Source organism: Somniosus microcephalus, chromosome 15, assembly GCF_052327205.1.
Source record: "Somniosus microcephalus isolate GS21.2 chromosome 15, FLI_Smic_1.0, whole genome shotgun sequence".
Classification (NCBI taxonomy): Eukaryota; Metazoa; Chordata; class Chondrichthyes; order Squaliformes; family Somniosidae; genus Somniosus; species Somniosus microcephalus.
This window is the reverse complement of record NC_141001.1, coordinates 41628803-41647189: the sequence shown is the minus strand read 5'-3', so window position 1 is coordinate 41647189 and position 18387 is coordinate 41628803. Positions and strand designations below refer to the sequence as shown.

General features: G+C 45.3%; 1 protein-coding gene across 1 annotated transcript in view; it reads right to left on the bottom strand.

The window, feature by feature from the left end:
* Window positions 1-585: 585 nt before the first annotated feature.
* ptprja (protein tyrosine phosphatase receptor type Ja) overlaps window positions 586-18387 on the bottom strand; it is a 228552-nt gene continuing 210750 nt past the window's right edge. Inside the window, exons 30-31 of the mRNA XM_086007664.1 lie at window positions 17369-17504; window positions 586-5163 (exon numbers count right to left, since the gene is read on the bottom strand). Coding sequence (XP_085863790.1) covers window positions 5008-5163; window positions 17369-17504 — 292 coding nt within the window. The 3' untranslated portion in view covers window positions 586-5007. The remainder of the gene's footprint in view (window positions 5164-17368; window positions 17505-18387) is intronic.

The following is an 18387-nucleotide window of genomic DNA, read 5'->3' as shown; positions in this document are numbered from 1 at the left end:
TAACTGCTGCATGTCTGTAGCTGGTCTCAGTTGGAATGGCAGTAGGGGGCACACCTGACTTCCGCATCCCTGGGCTAGGGAGTGGAAAATTCCCCATTGCTGATCACTATCCAGTGTCCCTGTCTACAATGTGCATGTGTGTAGACATCAGGTGAGGAGAGGATCAGGCCTGGCTATAATGTCATCCAATAAATGAAATTCCTGACTTAGGGCAATGCAGGAGGTCGCAGACATCAACACAAGTCAGTAAGATCGTAGAGAATAGAGAGAAATGCTTCAAAGGGTGAATGACCTTTAGATAACAGGGCAGATTTAAAACAACCAAGAATTATTCACTTGTTGACATCAAGATAAGTGTTCCATCAAACATCCCCAGGTTAGAGGAGAGTGAAACTTCCTCTATACTGTCCCATCGAACACTCCCAGGTCAAGTACAGCATGAGCTAGATGCGGAGTGAAGTTCCCTTTAGGTTGCCCCAAACCCAGAAGTGTGCACGACTAACATTTCCATACCAGAACTTTTCAATTGTACTGCTATTTCCTGCTGGTCATCCTGCTCTTACTTCCAAAGACGAGGCCACAGAGTAAAAAGATCATTTTATTGGCAACTTTTTTCCTTGTACATTACTTAGAAAACACAATTTATACCTCATTAAATTGTAACACAGGAAGCTCAAAATGGAGCATCACTGACGGTTGGTTTAGGTGGTGTCTCAGGTCATCACATTAATGCATAGCTCCCTACCGTTACTGACAGTGTAAAGAATCATAGAAAACCACAAAAATATAACTCTACATCTGATAAAATTACCAGTCCCTTTCTGTGAATAGAAGTGAACAGACAGGATAAATTGATTTCTCCCGAAGATGCATCCAGTGCATTTACTACATTATCCAATATATATATACACATCTAGTTTCTAATTTAATGTTAACATTTCTAGTACAATAATTGACAGAAAGTGCTGTTGCATATGGCTTCTTCTTCCTTCACCGTGTCTCTCACTTCCACCCGGTCTCCACAGTGCTGCTGCTTATGAATTTTGGACACTGTGCTCTAATCTTACAATCCCTTTCACTTTTACCCGTTCATCTGGAGTGGAATGACTTAAATTGCTTGTACCAACAAACAGTGGACAGATTTTTCTACATGTAACTCAAATATAGCCAAAATCAGATTAGGGCTAGTATTCTGCTGATCTGTTATGCACACGGAAACATGATTAAAGAACTCTTAAACATTCTCCCTTTCTTTTCACCCTCTCTGTTGCTGACCGGCAACAGACTCATCAAGCCTGGATCATCTCAATCCCTCCCGATGCCGCTACTATCAGCTGACAGGAGGTCTACTTCATTGGGGTGAACAGATACCTCGATGTACTTTCCATTCCTCCTTCAAGATGGAGGAATCTGCTACTTCAAAGTCTGCCCTCCAGTGGCTCAAGGAGGACCAGCAGGATGACACTGAAGATAAATGACAAGTGAGGGTGGGAATCAAGTCGTTGATAGGGTGGATCTAATGAATCCCTACTGGAGTCTACAGGCCCCAGAGCTGTGTGAAAAATACCTAAAGAGACATCCGTGCATCACTCAGTGTACCACACAGTCAGAGAGAGTCGGAAGGGCCTAGTCTGCGACGAGTTAGCTGATCTCAGCCAGCAAGCAGTTAGGGATTCATCACAACTTGATTGGGGTAGGGGTAGGGAAATAAAATCTGCCAGGGTTCCTGCTCCAGTGACTCCTGCTGGAAAGTGCGTATGTGGACATGAGATGAGGGCAGAATCTGACTCGATTGTCAAGCCCTCCATGGGCGAATATCTTGCTGACAAACTCGGTCTAGACTCACACAGGAAGGATGGCTACTTAGGTGAGGTACCCAAGCACTGCTCCTGCTTGTGGATCTGCTGGAGTCAGCACCTTCAACAGAAAACAAAATGTCTACAGTGTAGGACATTCATCATACTCCTTCACTGGTGACACTCTGGTAAACATTCTAACTTCCACTTCTGACACTGTGCACAGTACAGTGCTAATATTGCCAGAATCTTCTGCACAGCAGCGCCACATGTTGCAAGCTGGCATCAGGACCCACAGCTGCAACAGTTGTGCACTGAAAAAATAAATTATAAAAAATTACAATTTCTATTCATTGATTCATAAGGTACACGGTGAATAAAGATTTGTGCCTTCAGCCAGGTTTCACATTCCAAAATGTTCAATGGGGGAGGGGGTGGAGGAAACACACAAGCATGCACGGCACATAGGTGCATCACCTATGCTTTACGCACAGAGATCAGCTCCGTGAAGCAACTCATGGATACCTGTCCCATACATCGCAAAGAGGTGACTGATTCAGTGGCACACACACACAAAAAACACACGCACAACAGCTAAAGTGCGTATTATAAAAATCAAGGAGTCGCAGTACTCAGTGTCAAGGCATTCCACAGGAGGGGGTGTTAATACAGTATTGTGTTATATCTCGACATTTGCATTAAAAAAAATTCTTGCAACTACTTCACTTGACCAGTGTTCCAGCATCCCTCTATTGGATTTGGGCCCGATTTGTATATGGAGGAAGAGCCTCACAGTGAGGCGCCTTGTACATAAAGCCAGAACTAGCTGGGCCTCACCATCTTGTCCCATCACTTATATCATCCCTCTGCAAGTTGAAGAGAATGAAAAACAAATAAAGCTGTGGCCATTAATAACTCACCCCTTATCTGTTTTAAATCAAATATTAAAATGTAACTTTCTAAGTATGCACGCGTTTTTAATAGTTTAAACGGAAATCGAATCAGGGCCAGCACCAACTGCTAATATCATCCCCCTCCTAACCTAATGTACAAGTGGCTCAGCTCCAATTTGTTTCCATATTGCAATATAAATATTGATTGTTCCAGCCTCTTTAGGTCCCAGTTTGGCTGCTCCAGCCTTCTCCAAATGAAGTTAAAATTTCAGGCCAAGCTTTGGATTTCTCAATTATTCCCCCCTCACCCCCCAAAAAAGTCAAACAGCTCACCAGGCAAGACCAGCTCTGTCAGTGGCACTACCTGTGAGAGATTGATGAGTGGTTGAAAATCTATTTGACAGGTAATGGTTATCAGGACTCCCCTGCAATCCACGCTGATCTGTGCCTGTTGAACGTGGGCCTCCTAGTCAGAATGTGACTGACAGAAGGAAGGAACTAGTGGCAATGATTAAAGGTCAACCCCATCCCCATGCAGCATTTTCCAGTGACGTGGTGGCCCCATAAAGCCCTGAATAAAGCGTGCTGCTTGAATCAAAGCTCTTTGTGATACACAGATTAAATTTAAAACAAATGCTCCAGCTGTAATAATGTTCTTGGATCCTATGAGTTCAGTGGACTTGGCTGTGGTACGCTGATTTTCCCTTATTCACCCCAATTATGTAGGATCAAAGTCCAACAAATAAATACATCACTGTTCAAATTCAAAATACATCAAATCATATGCTCTCAAATTAGGCTACAGAGATTTAGCATGAGCATTTAAAATACACCAACACCGAGAGGTTCAATCACTTTTTCACTGCAACTTCAAGATTAAATCAAAATTCATATATTACACTCCTTAAAAGTTTTAACTAATGCATATGCAATAGATATCGAATCTGTATCTGGCTCACACTTTGGAAGACTCCCAATATTGCTTAAGTCACACAGAGATCTCTCATTACCGTCTTTGGCAATGACTCAGAGATCCAACTACCTCTCAGCAATAACTGAGATCGATCACTTTGAGACAAATTCTTTAAAAGCCCTCCACTCAATTCAGACATGCATCAGTATTGAAAGCAATGAAAATATTAAGTTAGCAAAACAAAATAAACATTCAGGTTTTATGCATTGCCTTATACACATCTGAATCCAGAAACAACTTTACATTCAGCTAGTTACTCAGCATACTGCATGCACACACACACAGGATTGATTCTCTGTTGTCTAAGCTGCCTCTTGTTGCTGTTTTGTCCGTTAGCTATGTTGGAAGACTCAGAACATCTGAGTAAAGCCTGGTCTGGTAGGACATAGTTTATTTAAACAGTGTGAGAAATCTCTCCGTTTGGATAGGTGAATAACCTGGAGGCTGATTATATCTCAATTCCAGTGCTGTACTGCATGCTAAATATTAATTAAACATGGAACCTGAAAACAGCACAATTAAGTAATTATACCACATAGGGCATGCTGAGAGATCCAGCCAGTGCGGATAACTAGTCAGTTTAGAAAACAGTTTCCCATTTCACTTCATGCCACGATGCTGGATTTCGTTGGAGAAATGGCTCCTTTTTAATCTGTGGGCCTGATTTGAAGAAATCAATCACTATAAAATATGGCTTCAATGTCTCATCAGGTTTGGCGAAAGCAAGTAAGGGATCAACTTCAGGAAACAACTCTCACAGCTTGTGCCAGATTCTGGCGATATTTCTAAGGGTTTGCATTTCTGCAGTGCTTCACGAGTATGAGGCCTGGAGAGGTCACACCTTAAATATTGCTATTCAGATAATTTAACAATAAATTTATTTCACTGACTGAAGAATGGGAAGATTAAATACTTTTGAGACAGTCCTGTCAAAGACAATCTCTATTTCACACACCAATCAGTGTTATCGTAAAGAGGTCACATTTAACATGAAATTACAGAGAGAACCCATGCATCAAAAGTCAATATGACACACTCGAAAGGGTTCACTATTTGCAAAGAATTATGTGGATGGTTCTCAAAGGTTTCAAAGTATTCCTGAAAGTTCCAGAGGGCTTGGCAAAGATTGCCTACAGTTCTTGGGCATTGCCCAGCCATTGTTCCAGAGTAGTCTTATATTTTGAAAGAATAGCAAATCAGCATTAAAAAGTACAGAACTTTTAAACATGTCTTACTGAATGAATATATATTCCTCTTAAAAAATAAAGTACATTTATAATTTACAAAATAAAATTAGTGAAGGGGTGCAGTTGAATCTAAAAAGGCGGCTCCGAGGCCATTTCCATTAAAGTATGTGGCCATTGGACACCTGGGCTGCTCGGATGGCGGAGGTGTTCTCGTAGATGAGGGCAGGTGTGTTTTGGTAGATCCCATCATTGGTTTGCTGTTTGCTTGATCTGATGTAGTCCATAGCGCACTGGTTCAGGAAGACGTACTGAGACTGGGGAGAGAAAAGAGAAGCTAGTGAAGAGAGGCAACAAGACAGGTACACAGTGACCTTCAGATTAATGCTTGGATTCCAGGAAGGTTACTCAAACAGTAACTGCCCGGGGGCCTGCTACTCCTAATCCCACCCCACCTCCACCCCTCAGCAAGACTGAGATCACTAACTCTGTTTGCTCACGTAATGAGACCATCAGTGCGACCCAACCCATCCCCCACAACGAGCAACAGTACCAGTCATCCATCCCCCACTGTTAGATCAACAGCACTAACCACCTATCTCCATTAGTGAGACTAACCATGCCATGCACCCATCTTCCTACAATGAGACTGACGGTGCCAGTCACCCAGCCCCAATGAGACTCTGCCAATAATGCATGTCACCCATGCCTCAGAGAGTGCCAGCTACTCATCTTTCCACAGTAAGACTAACTGTCCGTCACCCAACTCCAGAGAGTAGGAACTACCCATCCTCTAAAGAGACCAAGAGTACAAACCACCCATCCTACTACAGACAGACAGTGCCAACCATCCAGACCTCCCAGAGTGAAACTCTCAGCATTAACTTTTCTTGCATAGAGGCTAAGTAGGCCAGTGGGGACAATGCAAGCTGGTGAGGCAGGGGGAGGGGTAAACAAAACAGCCCAAAGATAAATAAATCAATGACATCAGTAACAAAAAGATCAAATAAGAAAATTTATGTTTCGAAGGATGGGCTTAAATGTTTTTATATAAATGCAAGGAACATGGGGAAATAAAGTACTGGATTTAGAGGTAAATCTGAAATTAGCAAGAATATTGGTATTGTTGGCATTTAAGAGCCATGGAGCTGAGAAGGTATGAAGTGTTTCACATGGATACAAAGGGAGGCAGGGGAGTTACATTATTGATAAGGAATGATATAGCTGCTATAGAAAGTTTTGGATATAGCAGCTGAAGGGGAGAAAGTTGAAACAATATGAATAGAACTGAGTAATGACAAAGGCAGCAAATTATTAACTGGTAACTATCAATTATTAATTGAACAAAAGCTCAAGATGGGCAGGTGGATGGGGAACAGTTTGGGTTGATAACGCGGGCAGCTGAAAGTCGTAATTTGGTAATAATAGGGGATTTCAATAACTGAGAGCTTGAACCGATAGATCAGGAATAACCAGAGGGAGGGGTGAAAATATTAGCAATTTCACTGAGGCAATGAGATTGTTTCCTGAGTTAAGCCATCAGAGCAAAGACTGTTTAACAGTCACCAGAGCTGGTAGCAACCTAGGAATTAGTGAGCACCTGAGATTGAGCAATCATTGTATTGTTAGCTTTGATATTGCTGCCAAAGCTAAGGCCAAGATCAGCAATGTGGCATTACAAGATTGTAGCCTAGTGGTTATGGTATTGGACTAGCAAACCAGAGATTGCAAGTTCAAAGCCCCTCACCACAGTGCATTATGAACCCAACTGGCTCACTACAGTCATCTTCAGGGTAGGGAACCTGGTTTGGCCTACATGTGGTTCCAGTTCCACACGATGTGGTTGATTCTTAATACCCTCAGGCCAGCTGGGATGTGCAATAAATGCTGCCTTGCTGGTGCTGTCCACATCCCAAGAACAAATAATAATTAAAAAAAGCAGAGTTTGGAGCCATGAGAGGAATGTTAGGGAAATTTCACTGGAAACTATGCTTAAAAATAGACCAGAAGAATGGAGCGTATTTAAGGAAAGTTTAATAAGGCAAATCAAGATCTAGGTTTAAATGTATAAAAATGAGTTTGGAAGGAACCTAAAAAACAAGTAGAAATACTTTACAAGATAGAAGGAAAGGATGAACAGCCTGGGTCTCTTTATTCTTGAAAGAGAAGGCTGAGCAGTGACCAGATAGAGGTCTTTAAAATTATGAAAGGTTTTGATAGAGCAGACACAGAGAGTGTTTCCACATGTGGGGAAGAGCAAAACTAGAGGCCATCAATATAAGATAGTCACCAAGAAATCAAATAGGGAATTCAGAAGAAACCTTTTCACCCAGAGAGTGGTGAGAATGTGGAACTCGCTACCACAGGGAGTAGTTGAGGCAAATAGTATAGATGCATTTAAGCAGAAGCTAGATAAGCATATGAGGGAGAAGGGAATAGAGGGTTATGCTGATAGCGTTAGATGAGGAAGGCTGGGAGGAGGCGCAAGTGGAGCATAAATGCCGGCATGGACTAGTTGGGCCGAATGGCCTGTTTCTGTGCTGTATATTCTATGTAATTCTATGTAAGGAAACTGAAAATAGGCCAGATTGGGATTCAAAAGTGGTTGAAGATAGCCAATTATAGTATTAGAAACAATAGTAAAATGGAGAGAGTATGAAGGGCCCAATATTTTTAGAATGGTGTTAAAAGTAGAAGGCAAACAAAGAACTGGGTGAATCATTAAAGGATTTGGTGGGTAAAATTACTATACACAATTAGGATATGGCAGACATATTGCATGGATTCTTCACAAATCCTCTGTCATAGTAAATGGGGCTAAGTAATCCATAGCTGAAAAAGTAAAGAATAGGTTATGCAGAAACTGGAAGGATTAAACAGTCACAAGACTACTACGTGAGATGGGATACATCTGAACTCCTGAAGGAATTAAGAGAGAAAATAGCAATGTTTTGGTTGATATTTTTCAGGAAATCGATAAATACTTGAGTACCACCTAAGGATTGCAGGATGACAAGTATAGTTCCAAAATTCAAATTACAGACTGGTTTGCTCAACATCCATAATGAGGGAAATGTTTCAAGACATTCTTCGGTATGCTATAAATGAACATCTAAGAGTATAGGTATCAGACACATCAGTCAACATGGTGTTAGAAGTAATTTGTCATGCCTTAAAAGCTACTGGAATTATTTGTGGAGGCGCCTTGCTAATGACCAAGGGTAAAACAGTAGATTTAATTTACAATAACAACTTGCAATTACATAATGTCTTTAACGCAAGAAAACATCCCAAGCTGCTTCACAGGAGCATAATCAGACATAAATTGACCTTGAGCCAAAGAAAGAGATATTGGGGTGGATGACTAAATGCTTGGCCAAAGAGGTAAGTTTTAAGGAGAGTCTTAAAAGAGGAGAGGGAGGTGGCGAAGCAGTGAGGTTTAAGGAGGGAATTCCAGAGCTTATAACCTAGACGGCTGAAGGCAGGGGAGACAAGCAGTCTGAAAACACAGAGGCAGTGGAGGGGTCGAGAGAGGTGGTAGTGAGGTAGAGCTGGGTGGCATCAGCATACATGTGGAACCTGAGGTTATGTCTTCGGATGATGTCGCCGAGGGGTAGCATGTAGATGAAAAATAGGAGGTGGCAAGGATAGGTCCTTGGGAGGGACACCAGAGGTAACAGTGCCAGGATGGGAAGCGAAGCCATTACAGGGTATTCACTTTCTATGACAGGATATGTAAGAGTGGAATCGGGCGAGGGAAGTCCCACTCAGCTGGACAAAGAGGAAAGGCGTTGGAGCAGGATGGCATAGTTAATCATATCAAAGGCTGCAGAGAGGTTGAACTTGGATTTTCAAAACACTTTAGACAAGAATCCTAATGTGAGATTTTGAGGGAGATTAAAGCTCATGTCTAAATGGATTGAGAACCAGTTTAGGAACATCAGAGATAGTGGTGGCCAATGGAAAATGCTTTGCCCTAGATAAAAATTAAGCAGTGGTGTTCCATAGGGATCTGTTCTGGGACTTCTGCTAGTCACAATATTTGTGCATGATATGGAACAGGGTGTCTGTCGTGGTAGCATTGAAGTTGCTGATAATATGAAGTAATCTGAGAAGGTAAATAGAATGATACTCGTACCAATTATAGATTGTCTGAAATATGAATGGGATGTACATTTAGGAAGAGGCAAAATAAATGAGTATAACATGAAAGGCTGTTTCTTCATTGGCAGAGGCTGAAAAGGGAACGTGTTTGTTTGTGATTATTGATAATAACCCGAAAAAATCTGCTCAGTGTGAGGCAGGTACCAACAAGACAAATTAGATATGGTAAGCATTTGGAAGATATTGGCCCAGAAATTCAGGTCGGGGGTTTCCCGCGTGATGCGCTATCAATTACTCATAAAAGACTGAGAGTTAAGAGAGTAACTAAAGGCTTTTATTAACAAAAGAATGAAGGTCTGCCTCGAGTGGTCGACCGGTCCAGAAATACAAAGGGCTGGGGAGCAGTCACCTTTATACTAGGACTTGTGGGAGGAGTCAGCCGAGGCATGTCCAGGCATGTACACAGTGGAATACAAACAGTGGTTTACCACATTCACCCCTTGTTTAAAATTGAGTCCGGCGGGGTGAAGTGTATTAAAAGTTAGTGTATTGGAGTCTCTCCGGAGGTCTTGTCTGCCGCTGTGATCGGCGTGGCGACGGCAGGGGTAGTGGAGCTTCCGGCGTCGAGTCCTGCGTGGGCTGTGGCACAGGCGTGTCGTCCTCGTAGATGTCGAGCAGGTTGCGGGGCCCAGGCCTGCCGTCTGCTGGGGCTGGATATCGGATCGTGGAGGGGGGGGGGGGGGGGGTGGTAGTGAGTTACTGCGGCCCCCGAGGGTGCAAGGTCTCTTATGGAGACTGTGTCCTCCCGCCCGTCCGGGTATGCAATGTAAGCATACTGGGGGTTGGCGTGGAGGAGGTCGACCCTCTCGACCAGGGGGTCCGTTTTATGGGTCCTCACGTGCCTTCTCAGTAGGACCGGCCCTGGGGACGTCAGCCATGGCGGTAGCGATGTCCCCGATGTGGACTTCCTTGGGAAGACAAACATTTTCTCATGAGGGGTGGCGTTAGTGGCAGTGCAGAGCAGTGACCGAATAGAGTGGAGCGCATCGGGGAGCACATCCTGCCAGCGGGAGGTTGGAAGGCCCCTAGACTTTAAGGCTAGCAGGGCGGCCTTCCAAACTGTCGCATTTTCTCTTTCCACCTGTCCGTTCCCCGGGGGTTGTAACTGGTGGTCCTGCTTGTGGCAATACCCCTAGTTAGCAGGTACTGACGGAGTTCGTCGCTCATAAACGATGAGCCCCGGTCGCTATGGATATAGCTGGGGAAACCGAACAGGGTGAAGAGGTCGTTCAGACATTTAATGACCGTGGCACTGGTCATGTCCGGGCAGGGGATGGCGAACGGGAAACGGGAGTACTCATCAATAATATTGAGGAAGTACACATTGCGGTCGGAGGAGGGGAGAGGCCCTTTAAAATCAACGCTCAGGTGCTCGAAGGGGCGAGTGGCTTTTATCAGGTGGGCCCTGTCTGGTCTATAAAAGTGCGGTTTGCACTCAGCGCAGACTTGGCAGTTCCTGATCATGGTCCTGACCTCCTCAATAGAGTAAGGCAGGTTGCGGGCCTTGATGAAGTGGAAGAACCTGGTGACCCCCGGGTGGCAGAGGTCATTGTGGAGGGCCCGCAGTCTATCGATCTGCGCGCTGGCGCAGGTGCCACGCGATAGCGCATCCGGGGGTTCATTGAGCTTCCCGGGCCGGTACAAGATCTCGTAATTGTAGGTGGAAAGTTCGATTCTCCACCTCAAGATCTAGTCATTTTTGATTTTGCCCCTCTGCTTGTTGTTAAACATGAAAGCAACTGAACGTTGGTCAGTGAGCAGGGTAAATCGTTTTCCGGCCAGGTAGTGCCTCCAATGACGCACAGCCTCCACAATCGCCTGGGCCTCCTTCTCAACAGCGGAGTGTCTGGTCTCCGGGCCTTGGAGGGTTCGTGAAAAGAAGGCCACGGGTCTCCCCGCCTGATTGAGGGTAGCGGCCAGGGCAAAGTCGGACGCGTCGCTTTCCACCTGGAAGGGGATGGATTCGTCCACTGCGTGCATGGTGGCTTTGGCAATGTCTTCCTTGATACGGTGGAAGGCTAAGCGGGCCTCTGCCGTCAAGGGAAAAGAGGTGGACTTGATCAGCGGATGGGCCTTGTCCGCATAGTAGGGGACCCACTGGGCATAATAGGAGAAAAACCCTAGGCACCTCTTCAGGGCCTTGAGGCAGTGGGGCAGTGGGAGTTCCATAAGGGGACGCATCCGGTCGGGGTCGGGGCCGGGGCCGATGACTCCGTGTTCCACAACACAGCCAAGGATGGCGAGGCGGTTTGTGCGGAATATGCACTTCTCCTTGTTATATGTCAGGTTCAGGAGTTGGGCGGTGCGGAGGAATTTTTCGAGGTTTGCTTCATGGTCCTGCAAGTCACGGCCGCAGATGGTCACATTGTCCAGATATGGGAAGGTGGCCTGCAACGCATTTTGATCTACCATCCGGTCCATCTCCCTTTGGAAGACGGAGACCCCGTTGGTGACGCCAAAGGGAACCCTAAGGAAGTGGTAGAGGCGGCCGTTTGCCTCAAAGGCAGTATACTGGCGGTCCTCAGGGCGGATAGGGAGCTGGTGGTTCGCTGATTTCAGGTCAATGGTCGAGAAGACGCGGTACTGCGTGATCTGGTTGACCATATCAGCTATGCGGGGGAGTGGGTAGGCGTCCAGCAGGGTGTAGCGATTTATTGTCTGGCTGTAGTCGATGACCAGGCGCTGCTTCTCGCCGGTCTTAACGACCACAACCTGGGCTCGCCAGGGGCTGGTGCTGCCCTCAATAATCCCTTCCTTCAGGAGCCGCTCCACTTCGGTTTTAATGAAAACCCTGTCCCCGGCACTGTATCGCCTGCTCTTTGTGGCGATGGGCTTACAGTCGGGGGTGAGGTTAGCAAACAGTGGGGGGGGGGTGACTCTGAGTGTGGAGAGGTTGCACCTGGTGCGCGGCGGGCAATTTGGGAGCTGCTGGCTGCGGACTGTGAGTGGGGGTAGGGGTCCACCGTACGCCATCGTAACACTTTTAAGGTGGCACTGAAAATCTAACCCCAGCAGGACGGCAGCGCAGAGGTCGGGCAGGACCAGAAGTTTAAAATGATCGTACACGGTCCCGTCTACTACGAGTGTCACTACGCAGTCGCCGCCGATGTCCGCCGACTGGGACTCGGAGGCCATAGAAATCCGCTGGTGTGCAGGCAGGACTGGGAGAGAGCAACGCTGCACCGTGTCAGGGTGGATGAAGCTCTCCGTGCTCCCAGAGTCAAAAAGGCAGATTGTATCGTGGCCATTTACCTTAATGTCCATTGTGGAACTGGCCAGCTGGTGCGGTCTCGCTTGGTCCAGTGTAACGGATGCCAGCGTAGGGGTCGGTGTGTCGCTGCGGGTATCAGATGAGGCGGTGTTGGGGGCCTGCTGCGTTCCGGCTGTCGTCCAAGATGGCGGCGTCCATGATCCCCATGTGGCTGGAGGCGTCCAAAATGGCTGCTGTACCGGTGGTTCGCACATGGCCAGGGAGGCCCAAGATGGCGGCCCGCATGGCCCACATGCGGCGCTGCTGGGGTTCGGGGTGGCTTTGGCCCTGCAGACGTTAGCGTAGTGTCCCTTCTTCCCGCAGCCCGGGCAGATCGCGTTTTTCGCTGGGCAGCGCGCTCTGGGGTGTTTTGCCTGGCCACAGAAGTAGCATTTCTGGCCTTGGGGCACTGCTGTCTGGCCTTGGGACACTGCTGCGGTAGTTGGGCCGTTGCTGGGGTGTGGCTGGGGTGGCACGGCGCTATGAGGCGGTCCTACCGTGTCCCAGGCTGTCATTCCCCACGGCGTCCACGGTGCAGAGGAATAGGCATCCATGCCCCGGTAGGCTGCATCCAATGATAGTGCGAGTTCAGAGGCCTTGTTGAGGTCGAGGTCACTCTGCTCCAACAGTCGCTGTCGGGTGTAATTGGATCTGTGGCCCGCTACAAAAGCGTCCCGGATAAATTCCTCTGTGTACACGGCGGCCTTTACATCCTTACAACCACAGGCCCGGCCAAGCACAGACAGTGCCTGAAGGTATTCCACGGTCGATTCCCCAGGTTGTTGTTTACGACTCCCCAGAAGGTGCCTGGCGTACACTTCGTTCACTGGGCGTGTGTACTGGTCCTTGAGGAGCTTGATAGCGTCCGCGTACGAGGTCGCGTCTTGGATGACCGAGTACACTCGGTGGTTCACTTTGGAGGTCGGGACATCCAGTTTGTCCTCGTCCGATTTGATTGCTGCGGAGGCGGTCAGGAATTTTTCGAAACACTTAAGCCAGTGAGTAAACTTGGTGGATGAGTCCGCCTCCCGATGATCTAAGTCCAGGCATGCTGGTGTGAGGATCTTCTCCATTATAAAAATGTTGTTAATAAAATTGATGCGCTATCAATTACTCATAAAAGACTGAGAGTTAAGAGAGTAACTAAAGGCTTTTATTAACAAAAGAATGAAGGTCTGCCTCGAGTGGTCGACCGGTCCAGAAATACAAAGGGCTGGGGAGCAGTCACCTTTATACTAGGACTTGTGGGAGGAGTCAGCCGAGGCATGTCCAGGCATGTACACAGTGGAATACAAACAGTGGTTTACCACACCGCGGGTGCAAGCCCCCGACCTGCACTTACCTAGCGCGCCGGCCGTTGTGCTGTGGGCCCGCGTGGGATTCCGATCCTGGGCCTCCTCCAACTGCTGGCACGCAGTGCTTGCGTATCCCAGGGGCGCAGTTAGTTCGAAGCGTCCCCTGGGATTACGTGGGCCATGGAGAGCCAATGGTAGCAGGGAATGCTTCATTCATAAGTTTGACAGAAAGACCTGTCAAACCTATAAATACTATAAGCCCCAAAACATCACTAAAACCTCAAATAAATTTTAAAAAATCACATTTTTAAAATAAACTATGAATTACATGAAATAACTATTTTAAACAATAATTTAAATTTTTGAAAAAATTAATTACATTTTCTAACGGGGCTAAAAATAAACTTACCTTTCTTTAAAGTATTTAAAAATAATAAACCTGTGGAAAAAATGTTTGAATTTTAATTAATTCACCACTTACCTTGTTAAAAGCAGGCCTTACGCCTGCTTTTTAAAAGTGTAACTACTGGAGATTTATCCTCCTGGGAAAAACCTGGAAAAAAAACATAAGTTCGATGCGCACGCGCTGCCTCTCCGGCGCACGCGTTCGACTGCTGAACCCCTTCTTTCAGGGGAACGGAAGTGCCGGTTTCCCGCACATGCGCAGTGCATGCACGAAACTGGCACTTTCGTTGGGCCTACGCGCGAGTACCCCGTGCGTACTCACGCGTTGAGACCCGAATTTCTGGGCCATTAAAAATTCAGCTGCCTGAAATCAATCTTTAAATTACAATATTCCATCTATGTAAAGTTAACATATAAAAAAGATACAATCCAGAAAGTGTTCCTTTTGAATCATAACAGAGCTTGCTTCCATCATATACCCATCCTTCACCTTCTCTATGACAGTAACGGTACCATTGGGAGGGTTTTAGAAATCAGCAAAGGATGACCAAGAAATTGATAAAGAGGGGGAAAATAGAATACAAGAGTAAACTACCAAGAACTATAAAAACAGATTGTAAGAGCTTCTACAAGGATTTAAAAAGGAAGAGATTAGCGAAAGTAAACATGGTTCCCTTAGAGGCAGAGACAGGAGAAATAATAATGGGGAATAAGGAAATGGCAGAGACATTAAACAAATATTTTGTATCGGTCTTCACAATAGAAGACACAAAAAACATACTGCAAATTGTGGGGAAACAAGGGTTTAATGAGAGTGAGATACTTAAAGTAATTAATATTAATAAAGAAAAAGTATTGGAGAAATTAATGGGACTAAAAGCTGATAAATCACCCTAGACCTGATGGCCTGCATTCAAGGGTTTTAAGAGGTGGCTGTAGAGATAGTGTATGCATTTTGATCTTCCAGAATTCCCTAGATTCTAGAATGGTCTCTGTGGACGGGAAGGTTGCAAATGTCACCCTGCTATTCAAGAAAGGAGGGAGATAGAAAACAGGGAACTACGGGCCAGTTAGCCTGACATCAGTAGCAGGGAAATTTCTAGAATCTATTATTAGGGACGTGGTAACAGGACACTTAGAAAATCATAATATGATTAGGTAGAGTCGATACACTTTTATGAAAGCGAAATCATGTTTGACAAATTTATTAGAGTTTTTTGAGGGCGTAACTAGCAGGGTAGATAAGGGGGAACCAGTGGATATAATATATTTGGATTTTCTGAAGGCATTCAATAAGGCATCACACAAGAGGGTGTTGCACAAGTAGGAGTCATGGGATTGGGGTAATGTATTAGCATGGATTGAGGATTAGTTAACAGTCAGAAAACAGAGTTGGAATCAACGGTTCATTTTCGGGTTGGCAGGTTGTAACGAGTGGGGTGCCACAAGGATCAGTGCTTAGGCCTCAGCTATTTACAATCTATATCAATGGCTTAGATGAGGGGACCGAGTGTAATGTATCCAAGTTTGCTGATGATACAAGCTGGGTGGGAAAGTAAGCTGTGAGGAGGATGCAAAGAGACTGCAAAGGGATATAGACAGGTTAAGTAGTGGGCAAGAAGGTAGCAGATGGAGTATAATGAGGGAAAATGTGAAATTGTCCACTTTGGTAGGAAGAATAGAAAAGCAGATTTTTTTTTTTTTTTTTTTTAAAGTGAGAGTCTAGTAAATTGGTATTCAGAGGGATTTGGGTGTTCTTGTACATGAATCATAGAAAGTTAACATGCAGGTACAGCAAGCAATTAGGAAAGACAAATGGTATGTTAGCCTTTATTGCAAGGGGGTTGGAGTATAAGAGTAAAGGAGTCTTGCTATAATTGTACAGGGCTTTGGTGAGACCACACCTAGAGTACTGTGCAGTTTTGATCTCCTTACCCAAGAGGTTTAATACTTGCCTTGGTTCACCAGATTAATTCCTGGGATGATAGGGTTGTTGTACTAGGAGAGATTGAGTAGAATGGGCCTATATTCTCTGGAATTTAGAAGAATGAAAGGAGATCTCATTTAAACGTATAAAATTCTTAGAGGGCTTGACAGGGTAGATGCTGAGAGGGATATGGGGATACGGTGGGAAAGTGGAGTTGAGGTCGAAGATCATCCACCATCTTATTGAATGGCGGAGCAGGTGCGAGGGGCCATATGGCCTACACCTGCTCCTATTTTTTACGTTCAATCACCTATCCATCCATTGAGACTAACTGCGCCCTCAGTGAGGCCCTCACCGTCAACCATGGTATAACTGATACCATATGTGGTGATTTGTGTCTAACCCTAAGATGTAGCACACCAGTCAATTGTACTCATGACATTGCAATGTGGATTTAAAAATGACATTTAAAATATTTGAGGTCTTTCAGTCTCAACATCAAGACACAAGAGGGCTGATTCCCCAAGTGGGCACTCTTGACAAGGGCTGGCGCTCACAGGAGTGCTGGTCAGGATATCTTGGGTCCACAGTAGTTGATTCTCCACCCATTTAAATTAATGGATGGAAAGTCTGGTACTGTAGGCCTGCAATTGCACAACTAGCACCCACTAACTCCTGACTGGGAATGTCAGATTGTGGAATCAGTCCAAAGAGTCATCGTTAACTTTGATAATGATGAGTTTTACACTTCTGTTTTGTTAGTGCTGATATCATCACCGGAGGTGCTGACTGGGAGCAGGTACTGTTCTTGATAGTAGCGATACAGTCAGTAACAAGTCATGCTGGCTGTGAGGCGTTACTAAATTTGATAATCTGAAGGAAATGGATTAACTGGAGATCTGGCCATGAACATAGGGTGCTGATTGACTGCTCACTGAACCCAACACAGAGAGCTGGATTAACTTCTTCCCTGTGCTATGCTCAGTATTTTGGCAATGTCATCTGCATTGTTTCAATAACAATAATTACACAGAAAAAAGTAGAATAAAAGTACATTTAACTAAGTTCTATGAAGCGTCAGAGCCACATAAAAACATTTAAATAAATATTCTCATTATTTTGTATATATGTCAAGCTGTGGATACCAGCAGTTCTTGATGCTCTAGCATTTAATCACCAATAAGGCAAACACATCAATAGAACTGCCTAAACCTCTGGACTCCAGCAAGAAAGAAATAGAAGCACAAATATAACTGAAGTGCTTGGGCTTTGTAGGCTAGATTACCAGTGTTTGAGGGTCAGAAATGGCCTATATGCCATAGGTTGGGATGTCCCTATTCACTGACACTTAGTTGTGGGGACAAGCTTGTGATTCTCTGTGATTGATATGCATTGGTGCCACTGCAGATGTCCAGGCCATATGGTGTTGACCCTGTTCACAGATGGACATCTGCACTATTCACTGTTGCTGGGTGTCTTACCTCAGTCTGCACCATCAGTGGTCGGTTCATTCGGAGCTGATAAACTGTACCCCAGATATCGACCTTTCTGTTGTTGTCTATCTGATAAATCATATGATCTATGGAAATGAATGTCCCTGTCCGACCAACTCCAGCACTGTGTGAGAAACGAGACCAAAAGTCAGTCACATTGCAAGTATGATGGAGAGATGAACTCCTCTGTCCTGTCGGTCACTCCCCACCCGTCTTTGTTACCAGTAATGTTAGGTGAGGGGAAGAAAATCCTTTCATGAGAAACTGAGTGGCACAATGGTTTAGCATTAGTCTTTCACCTCTGCAGCATGGGTGTAAATATAGCCCAGAGACTGATGGAATGAAAGGCATCTCACTGCAAGAGTTCTTTGTGAAATTAATTTGTGCAGCCTTCAGTACCTAGTAAGCCTGGGCCTACAGCACAAAACTATCCCTAATTCAACACTAACTGGTAATCTCACTCAGCAAGACCAAAAGATGGCTGGTGTGGGAAATGGAAGAATAAAATCACACCGATACACCTTGGATCATTTTTCAATGGTGAAGGTGATATATAAAAGTGCAAGTTGATGATGATGCAGTACGGGACATATGGGGAGTATTGCTCTGCATCTTGCTGTGCCATATTAACCTGGGAAACTTGATGTGGACACTGGGAAATGGGAAGAGTTCCAAACCCCAGCACGAATAGATCTCACCTTGATGCACATGAAAAATTTAAAGGCAAGAACAGGAAATCTTTTATTGCAACTGTACATGGAACTGAACTGAACAACCAGGAGCAAGCCAATGGCAACAGTACAGTCTGATTTTAGAAGTTCTTCCCAGTGTCTCGGTCTGTGTGTCTCCCTCGATCTTACCATTTCAGACTTCCTGTGACTGCAAATCTCTAGCTCCTCCTGTATATGTCGTATGTGTCTGTGTATCTATCTCTTGGGCTGATTTTACCTTCCAGCGGGAAGCCGGTGGGACCAGAGGGCAATCCCACGCAGGAATCATTGGCAGAT